General features: G+C 41.8%; 1 protein-coding gene across 1 annotated transcript; it reads left to right on the top strand.

Annotated features, from left to right (window-relative positions):
• Positions 1-2,491: 2,491 nt before the first annotated feature.
• Positions 2,492-6,939, top strand: LOC123165508 (uncharacterized protein YwbO). Its single transcript, XM_044583167.1, has 8 exons — positions 2,492-2,695; positions 4,697-4,841; positions 4,931-5,053; positions 5,135-5,178; positions 5,264-5,389; positions 6,355-6,439; positions 6,529-6,585; positions 6,680-6,939. Exons 1-8 carry the CDS (start codon positions 2,637-2,639, stop codon positions 6,767-6,769), a joined length of 729 nt encoding a protein of 242 aa, XP_044439102.1. The 5' UTR covers positions 2,492-2,636; the 3' UTR covers positions 6,770-6,939.
• Positions 6,940-10,121: the final 3,182 nt, after the last annotated feature.

Below are 10,121 nucleotides of genomic sequence, written 5' to 3'. Positions count from 1 at the left end.
GGGAATTTGTGTCGAGAATTCAAATATGCCTACCGTTTAATTTTGTGTCAAGAACTCAATTTACCCATCATGTTTCATAACCAATGGACAGATGTTTGGCTAACAACGGCTTCATTGAATTATAAAAGCACTTGCAATCCATCATGCTGGTCTAATAAGCTATGAATTAACAATCCTGTAGTAATGATCATCAATATGATGGAAAAAAACTGAACTGTCAAAAAGAAAACAAGTTGAGACAATATGGATGTGGACTATCTGCTCCCGAGCTCAAATGCTCCCTAGTGAACAGTAAATGAAAAAATAGTAAACAAATTCAAAAAAATCTGATTTTTTTTATAAACCTTGACAAATGTTATGCATGCTTGCAAAATTTCAGCACAAATGACATTCGTGGAAGTTGTGGAAAAAAATCAATATTCCAAAAATGCTAGTTTTGAAACATCTTGGGATGATGTTTTTATCTTTTTGCCACTCCTTCCGCAAATATTATTTCGTGCTGAAATTTTGCAAAAAAATTGTCAAAAATTACCAGAGAAAACTTTTATATTTTTTAATTGTTTTTACTATTTTTAGATTTTATTTTCATCAGGGAGCATTTGAGCTTTGTATCAGAATAGTACTTTCGAGACAAAATCATATTTCTTTCCACTCTCGTAAGGTGGCTAGGGCAAAGCCTTCCTCCTCTCGATCTTCATCGGGGAACCCATGAATTCGCGTCCCCTCTGCCTGCTGCTCAAGTGGTTGATGGCGGGGAGGGAAATCCGGATGCCTCAGCTCCGCCTAGTAGATAGATTAGGGTTTTTATTTTAATACTCACGGAGGCAGCGGTGGATGGTGGTGCTTCTTATTCGAGTCAGTTTTCCAGGCTCCGATCCTTCTCAAGTTCATCAGTTGAGACGCATTAGACGAAGCTCTGGTGTATATTCATGTCAGCTCCTCGGGACGGCGAGGCGAGGTTAGGTTTTCTCATCATGCATACGTGACGACGAGATTTTATGTCAAGTTCTTCAGATCGATTCAATTGTTCAACGACGACGACTACCACTCCTAGGTGGTGGTCATTACGGGCACGTGCACAAAGACTTTCCTGCTATCATCAACAAGGTTAGGTCGGCTCTGGTATGAGAGCGACGACGACGACACATTGGCGGCTCGTTTTGACGGGGGACAATGGTGATTCTGTGGTGCATGGTCCTCATTGTAATCTATAATACCTAAATAGTTCATCCCCACTATCCTATTTCTCTTGACATGCAGCCTATCCACCTCAGCAGCCTTGCCACCTCAGCATTTTTCAACCAATGGTGTGATTTAACTCTGCTAATTTTTTCTCTGAGATATTTAACTCTGGTAATTAATCAAACAAGGCCTCCTCTGTCTTCCACTGAAGCCCATCGGTGTAAAACCTAGGAAAGAGAAGCCCACGCTGGTTGTTTATTATTATTATTATTATTATTATTATTATTATTATTTTCAATCTCATTTGCACTCTGGTTGTTAAAGTTTCTTTCTATTCATTAACAGTTTCCCGCTACTCAGATCGACTTTAGATATATTTGGTATTTTGGTTAGTCCATTTGTTTCATCACATTTCATAGATTGCCATAAAAAATGTGACAGTTTGTCTTTTCACTTTTCAGGACCACTGCCATTCCTTATTTATGTCTACATGAAGTGTTTGCCACAATGGATACCTTCAAGACGGGATGTGTACTTTTATGAGGCTACATATAAGTTACACAAGACTTTGCCACCGGGACAATCAAACGTTCATGTCCCATGTCTTATTGCTTCTTTGACTTTTAGTGCAGGCTACATAGAAGGCATTGGCAAAGCCACTAATTGGTTATCGACAGTAATAATCTTTACCTTTTGAGATCATGCATAAGAGATCTACCGATGAGAATGGTTTCCTATCTTTATATTTCTAGAGGATTGTAAGCCCATTTTTACCAATGTAGCTAACTAAAGAAATGAATTATACCACTGTGTCTGCTTCATTAAGGTATTCATGAAAAAAAAGAGCCACAAGACTTTGCCACCATTATTTCTATAACTGGCATTTTTTGGGAAGCAACTTTTTTGGTAGTGCAAAGTGAATTTCTGTTATGCAAATGTGCAATGTAAGACACCCATAAATATGACGCAGAGAACTTTTCGTATGTTCTAATTTATTCTCGACAATGTATTACTATAAATCCCGCAGCAACGCGCGGGGTATTATCTAGTTTTTTATCATGTTTCAAACGCTTTGTATTTCTAATGAACCTTTATAGATCTCAGTCCTTTTAAGAAAAATATGAGGGAAAAAACAGACGGGAGAGCAAAGAAAATTAGTGATTAATGATTGGTAGGAAAAAATTGAGAAAAAAGAAGTGTAGTTGACAATTCACAACAACCTCTCACTAATCTGATTCTGGAGCTGGCTTGTGAGCCAAACACGTGTTTACCGCTCAAAGCTACGACGTCGAGTGGAACTCTTCCCAAACAGACAAAAAGTCCACGAGCAAACAACGCCGACCCTCCCCTCTCCTTTCTGCCTACCTACCTCCCCCTCCCCTTCACCTCACCTCACGAACAGATACCAAATCGTACCCAGATCACAAGTGAAGGGGCAGATTTTTCTCACTTGTATGCCAAGTCGCCTCCTCCCGATCCGCGCCCCCTCCCTCGCCAAGCCCACAGCTCTCAGGTTCAGAATCCTCTCCGTCTTTCGTATTATGTATGCAGTAGTACCTGTCTCTTTCCGGTTAATCATCATGCGGATTTGCTCCAAGAAAAACAAAATCGATTGTGGACTTCCTTTGGGGACGGCATGGCTGGGTGATGCAAGAACTCTGCCTCTAGGCGAAGCGCAATTCCTGGTTGTTGTTATTTGAGGATGCGAAAAGTGGAGTGCAATTTGCCTTGAAAGTTGAAACTGTAGCTCGGATTTTTTTTTCCCGGCAGCTGCACTGGGTCTGGGTGGGGAGAACGCCATTGAGGTCTAATTGGAGAGATGGTCAATTAGATTTCAGTAAGTGAAACGAGAGTGATGACAAATCCCCATTTCCTATTCGATCGCCACCGGATACCCAAGAAGGGATCGTAGAATGGAAATCTTAAAAGCAATACTAGTTTTAAGTGGCTAACGAAAATATGTACCAAACTGCATTGTTTTTCTTTTCACAAGATCGCTCTCGGTGGTTTAAAACCGAGCAATAATACAGCAAAACTTGCAAAGCTGCGATCAATCCATTATTTCGACATACAGTGAGTTATTTACCCAAAACCACCACACTTGGGGCTAGGGTAACCGGTCGGTACCACATTTGAGCCATGTCACAAAAAACCACCAACTCTGGGACTAATTGGTAACGCGAAGCACTGACGGGCCGTTTTAGCCGCGGAAACAGCGAATCCGACAGGTCGGGCCCACCCGTCGGGCTGACGTGGCGTGCCTATGTGGATAATCCGCTGAGGTGGCACAAGGCCCCACCTGTCGGGCTCTCTCTTCTTCCCCTCTCTCCCTCCAGTACACCAACCCCCACCACTATCTAATCCCGCACCGCCACCGGAGCCCAACCCCGGTGAGATACACCACCACCGGCGAGCTGCCCAGCCGCCCCAGCCACCTAAAATCCATGTTGAGCCGCCGCGCTGGACCTCGTACCTCCATGACTAGATGTCTCCCTGGACGAACGCATGCGTGCGCTGCATCGGGCATTGAGGGCGGCGCGAGATGGCGGTGAACTGGCGGCGAGCTGGCGGCAAACCAGAAGCATCGGGCCGCCCCCTAGGCTTCTCCTACACGGGAGATCCTGCTCGGGCTCAGGCTAATGGAGGCGGTTGCAGCGTCGGGCCTCGTGGTCGCAATGATGAAGCACACGTCGACGGTGCTGGAGCTACTGTGCCGGGCTGCCGGCGGCGGTGCGCAGGGAGGCCCTGGCCGCGCGCCGTGGAGGGCATGTCCGTCCGCGGCCGCGAGTCCGCCATCGACGTCCCCAGAGAAGACCACCATGGGCGTCGGTCGAGTTTCTCCTTACCGCAGCTGCCTCGCGCGCCCGTTCCCAGTGCGCCGCCGCACGGCCTCGCCTGGTGGTGGCGCCGGTGAAGACACGCACATAGCGTGTTTGTTGAAATGCCCATGAGAAAACTGAAGAGAGGAATAAAAAGAAAATGTGAAAAAAGATAAACACTCTAGTCATTGACAGGTGGGGCCCTCGTCCAACTCAACAAATTGTCCACGCAAGCACGCCACGTCGACTCGACGGGTGGGCCCGACCTGTCGGATTCGCTGTTTCCGCGGCTAAAACGGCCCGTCAGTGCTTTGCGTTACCAATTAGTCCCAGAGTTGGTGGTTTTTTGTGACATGGCTCAAATGTGGTACCGACCGGTTACCCTAGCCCCAAGTGTGGTGGTTTTGGGTAAATAACTCACATACAGTATGTATGACTGTCTCTGGTCAGGGGTGTTTGGATCCTAGGCAAAATGAATTATAGCTTCAGGAGTCAAAATGCTTTCTTCAGGAAGAGTACTGAAACAAAGCCCTGGCAATGCTTTTGCATCTTCTCAGCTTTCAGAAATTCAGCTTTTCTCTTGAAAGAAAATACCCCTCAAAGATTCACATTCTTGAAGTGGACTAATCTGTCAGTGCTTTCTCGGAGGCGAAATTACGAGCCAATTTGATAATAACTTCTTTGTTCAATTGTAGATTTGCTAAACATATGGCTTCAAATACTGGCAAGAAGCTCATTCAGATCGACGTGAGCTCGGATACAGTGTGCCCTTGGTGCTTTGTTGGGAAAAAGAATCTTGAGAAAGCTATGGAGCAAACCATGGACAAGTTTGATTTTGAGGTTTCACTTCAATAAATCACTACCATGATCTAACTTCACAATTCTTATCATCACGGTGTAATGCTAGTGTGACTGTCTCTGCTTTATAGGTTCGTTGGCATCCATTTTTTCTGAACCCTGATGCACCTAAGGAAGGTGTCAAGAAATCTGATTTCTACAAGACCAAGTTTGGCCCTGTGCAGTTTGAGCGTGCAACTGCTCGCATGAGAGAGGTCCTCTCATTCAACTTGACCATGTTGTTTATTCACATGGCATATAATGTGTACTTATCTGTTGCCGTCCTATTTTTGCAGATGTTCCGAGGACTTGGCTTTGAATATGACATGTCAGGACTCACGTAAGTGAATCGGTTCTAAACTGCTCCATACACCTGCATCATGTGTATGGGTCTTCAGTGCACTGACTTTAAGATTGTAATGCAGCGGGAATACAATGGACAGCCATAGGCTCATAACACTTGCCGGACACCAAGGCTATGATAAACAAAATGCTCTTCTAGACGAACTATTCGTCAGTTATTTTTGCCAAGGAAAATATATTGGTGATAGGTGAGTACATGTTAAACTCCATGAGTATGACCACTGTTGCTTCTTTGATTTTTGTTCTGACCTTAATCCTACAGTTTATGTATTTTATATTTGCAGTAAATCTGTGTTGACCTGTTGATATCCTTTGTGTATAACTGCTTTTGGTACTGACATACTATGCATATTCTGTGTTTGTAATGGCACAAGACTTGGAATCATTTTTAAGCCCCGTTATTCCTCTGAGAGAAACTGTATTGTAATCTAGACATTTCATTGCACTAGCTAAATGAACATACCGGGGGGTTTTGCGAGCAAAATAAATATATCATATTAAGAATACACCTTCGCATGTGACAACTATTGAGGTGAAATTATGCTACAAGTCCTGTGCCAGATACTAAAAAATGCACTGAGAATCATACTTCTTTTTTTTGAGTTGGACTGACCAGTGACCATCATATTACTTAATGCGAAATCACTAACCAACTTCTAGAAAAGCCCACTATTGTACTTGGCTCAACCCTATATTAGCTCAATATATATAGGAAAACAGAGAGGCTGCATATATGCTCCAGCCATCCCTTTATTATCACCTTTAACACATGGTTTTTGATGACCATTTTCTACTCTAGATGTGAGTTACTCATAATGAGGCAAAAGCAAATAACACGTGCCCATTTTAATTTTTATTTGTTACATGTGCTGCATCATTCTGTTTTTTGTATTGACAAACAAAAATTCGCCATTCACTGTCTTCATGCTGCACCACACCTCTGAATAGAATTATAGCATCTGAAAACAACAGAGGATAAAATTGCGAATTAAAACTGTCCCATGCTACCAGAGTAAGCTGTTCGTTGCTTCATTTACTCGAGGGAATGTATACCTCTAATCAACTTGCCGCACTTTCTTTTCCTCAATTTTTCTTTCTATGTTGACCACTGTTGTCTTCAGTCTTATGAAATTCATTTTTCAAATCTGTGAAGGCAAGTTCTTATGGATGCTGCAAGAAAGGTGGGCATAGAAGGAGCAGAAGAACTTCTGCTGGACCCTAGCAAAGGAGTCGATGAGGTATGTTTTCCACTGACCGTTGCTCCTGGTGGCCATCGTTATTTTGGGAAAAGGCTGCAGCTTCTTAATCCGTTTTCTGGTGGTACAAGGTTAAGGAAGAACTCAACAAATACTCTTCTGGCATTTCTGGAGTCCCTCACTTTGTGGTATGAATATTAATTACTTTATTGTTAGTGTCCCTTCCGCCTCTTATCCAATTAGTGACTTGTGCATGATATCTTTTTGTGCTGTTTACTTCAGATCAATGGAAAATATCAACTCAGTGGTGGTCAGCCTCCAAACATATTCATGAGGGCGTTCGAGACTGCTGCGAAAGATGCAGCTGAATGATTGTTCAAGGAACTTCTTTACGGATTATACTTGTATGTACAAAAATAGCAAAGTATTGTGGTAAAAAAGGAATAAAGGATGGCTTGCAAAAAGGAACAACAAAAGTTACAAGTCATTTATGGTTTCATTATGAAAAAGATAATATATGAATCCTACTATATTTGCAGTAATCCTGATGTGATGATTGGAGAAATAGATTAGGAAGGCTTTCAGCGTACCATGCCACTCGGGCACATAACTACATAAGTAACCATGTCCGCAAGGCACGTGAGAAATGGGAAGTGATAGAAGTCACAACGTGGAGAAAAATAATTCATATAAATTAGCAATCGTTTGTATATTTACACTCCGTTTGTAGTTTGCTGAATTGTGTCATGCTGTGCTTATATCATAATATGATATAGAAAATTAAACACAAAAGTAAGCAAAAACTGGTTTAGTAAACAAGATTATCACAATCCATCACAGTGCCTTAACCTAAACTGAAATGGGGAACAGAAAATTTACACCAAGGGGAGAAATCAGAGTGAGGTTTGCACAACAAAATCTTGGATATAGCAATGTGCATTGGTTCTTTGTATAAATTATTATATGAATTTAGCATGTAGACATATTTAACCAAGTTCATGGCATATTTTTTTACGCGAAAAATCTTGGACATAGCAATGTGCATTGGTTCTTTGTATAACCATGCTCGGTCTGGTAGTAGGAATAGAGCAGAGACGAACGGAGGCAATATGCATGAACCAGTGGTCGCTGGCGGAGCTCATCGTGTCTTTAAGGCTTGAAGCGATGGAGAAGTGGTAGATCTGAGAATAATAGTACCCGGGACTATGTACAAAGTGTGTCTGCTGTGGAAAAATTGCCACAAAAGTAACAAAATTTGGTTAGGTAAAAAAGATGCTGATTAAAAATTAGATTCAACGATGAACTACATCACAGAACCAAAATGGAACACGAAGAGTATTATTATACATGTGCTGAGCAAAATGGAACACGAAGAGGGAAACTAAACGATGAAACACATCAGAGAACCAAAACATTCAGAGACTATGGTTAGCCAAATAAATTCGAACCATTTCTCCAAGAGGGATATGCAGGACTGAACAGATGGCAGCTATACCTATCCTAACAGCATGAAATTGGAAAGGTAAAGCTCTTGGTTGTCAGCATCATGTAATTTCCCTGTTGCCATAAAAATCCAAATAGCATAGGGGCGGGCATGGCGCAGTGACAGAGTCACTCCACTTGTGGCCTGAAGGTCCCGGGTCCGAACCAGCCTCCTTGCAAAATTATTATGCAAGGGTAAGGTTGTCGAAATTTCCTTCCCTATACCCATCTTGTGTGGAAGCTTTCAGCACTGGGTACCCTTTGTTTTCATAAAAATCCAAATAGCACAGGAAAATGATATCGGAGTCTAAACAGTTGAAATCTATCAGAAATTAGTGAAGACATTATGTACTCCCTCCGTTTTTATTTACTCCGCATATTAGAGTTGATTGAAGTCAAACTTTCTAAAGTTTGATCAAGTTTATAGAAAAGATTATAAATATTCACCATAACAAATCTATATGATGTGAAAGTACATTCAATAATGAATCTAATGTTATTGATTTGTTATTGTATACGTTAATGTTTTTGTCTATAAACTTTATCAAAGTTTACAAAGCTTGACTTTGACCAAATCTAATACGTGGAGTAAATAAAAATGGAGGGAGTAACTAGCACCATAATTTTACAACCAAGTGATAAAAGTTTTGGTATACCCATAATGGGAGTAACATAGGTGGTAACATCACAAGTATCTAGACAAAATAGATGATGTGGCAAGTAATAAATGAAAAAAAGAGGCATGTGGTAACATAACTAGTTACTACTAGTATGAGTAACATCACACATACCAAAGGTAAGATGAGTCTATAGTATAATAAATGAAGTGTTGCATAATACCACATATATGTTATTCCCCACTGTGGAGGTAGTAACATAGACTAGTAACATATGGCTAAGTGTCTTCCTTGTTTGCATGGAAAATCCGAATAGCACAGAAAATGAGGCCAGAACATGAAAAATGCAAATTCGTCCGGCAATTAGTGAAGAAATCATCTAATTAGCACCCTGATTTTGTAATCAAGCGTTCACTTACTCGTATGCATACCAATTATCTACTTAATTACAACTAAGAGACACCTTTCAAACCAACTGCATATCTTCCCACGGTTGGCTGAACCGATCAAGCTTTTCCTTCACCATCAAGCCAAGTGCCAAGTTGTGTCGTTGTCACCAATTAGCTGAACATGTAAGGCCGCGCTTGGATGCGGTGTATTGCAATATGGAGGTGTCAAATTTACAGATGTATTATACCGGTCACGACTGATTTTTGGCTAGAAAAGAAACCGACCGCCGGAGGCCTGTATTTTTTACATGTGTATTCGAAAGAAACACCCTAATCTAAACAGGGCCTAAGAGTTTCAGCTTCACCGCCGGCCTGGAACATTTTTTATGTATGAATTAGAACAAGGTTTTATGTATGAATTAGAACAAGGATTTGGACAACTGATAGACTCCACCGTCGCGGATGGCCGAACTGCAACCTTTGTCCATTATGCCGACAAGTCCATGAATCGGCGGCCCACCTTCTTTTTCAATGTCGATACACCATTCGGGTTTGGGGCATGATTAAAACTTGACTTACGCTCCACGATGTCCAGCCCAACGATTGGATTGGTATGGATTCGGTTAAGGGTTGGTGGAGTCAGAATGCCACTAAGCAAACTCCGTCGAGAAGGCCGCTTGTCTCCCTGATGATGCTAATCTCCTGAGAAATATGGAAGGAGCGAAACGCTAGAGTTTTCCGCAACACGGCCGTTCCAATGGGAGTGTTGGTCGTCAAGATTAAAGAGGAATGCTCGCTTTGGAGCCTTGCGGGAGCAAAATATTTGTGTAACATTATGTCGCGAGAGTGATGTACTGTATTTGGCCCTTGGCCATACATTGTTAACCTTCTCTCTTAATCAATGAAAATGGCAAATCTTTTGCCTAGTTAAAAAAAAACAATTTGGAATCAACAACAAATCTACGATTCCCATATATAAATGAATTTGGGGTATTGCATAGCATCAACAAGAGCATATAATTTCTAGGATAGTGGTGTTTACATGCATGGACCTGGTTTAAGCAGAGGGCTCACTTTTTTTTTTGACATCAAGCAGAGGGCTCACTTGTTTTTTACATGAACAGCTTTCAGCGCTAGCGGACTTTGCCTTTATGGGCAAACAGCCAAAACAAAGCTTCAGGTTATAGTGTTGGCTGTAAATAGCTCCTAGCATGATACACGCTGAGACTGTACTAC

Source organism: Triticum aestivum, chromosome 7D (assembly GCF_018294505.1).
Source record: "Triticum aestivum cultivar Chinese Spring chromosome 7D, IWGSC CS RefSeq v2.1, whole genome shotgun sequence".
In the NCBI taxonomy this organism is placed as follows: domain Eukaryota; kingdom Viridiplantae; phylum Streptophyta; class Magnoliopsida; order Poales; family Poaceae; genus Triticum; species Triticum aestivum.
Note: the sequence above shows the minus strand (reverse complement) of the source record. Positions and strands in the feature narration are given on the sequence as shown.

Bases quoted from the DNA above. Each gene is read 5' to 3' on its own strand.
- LOC123165508 (XM_044583167.1), top strand. From the start codon at position 2,637: ATGCCAAGTCGCCTCCTCCCGATCCGCGCCCCCTCCCTCGCCAAGCCC. The intron at 6,440-6,528 runs GTATGTTTTCCA...TGGTGGTACAAG, and splicing joins CTAGCAAAGGAGTCGATGAG to GTTAAGGAAGAACTCAACAA. The intron at 6,586-6,679 runs GTATGAATATTA...TGTTTACTTCAG, and splicing joins CTGGAGTCCCTCACTTTGTG to ATCAATGGAAAATATCAACT.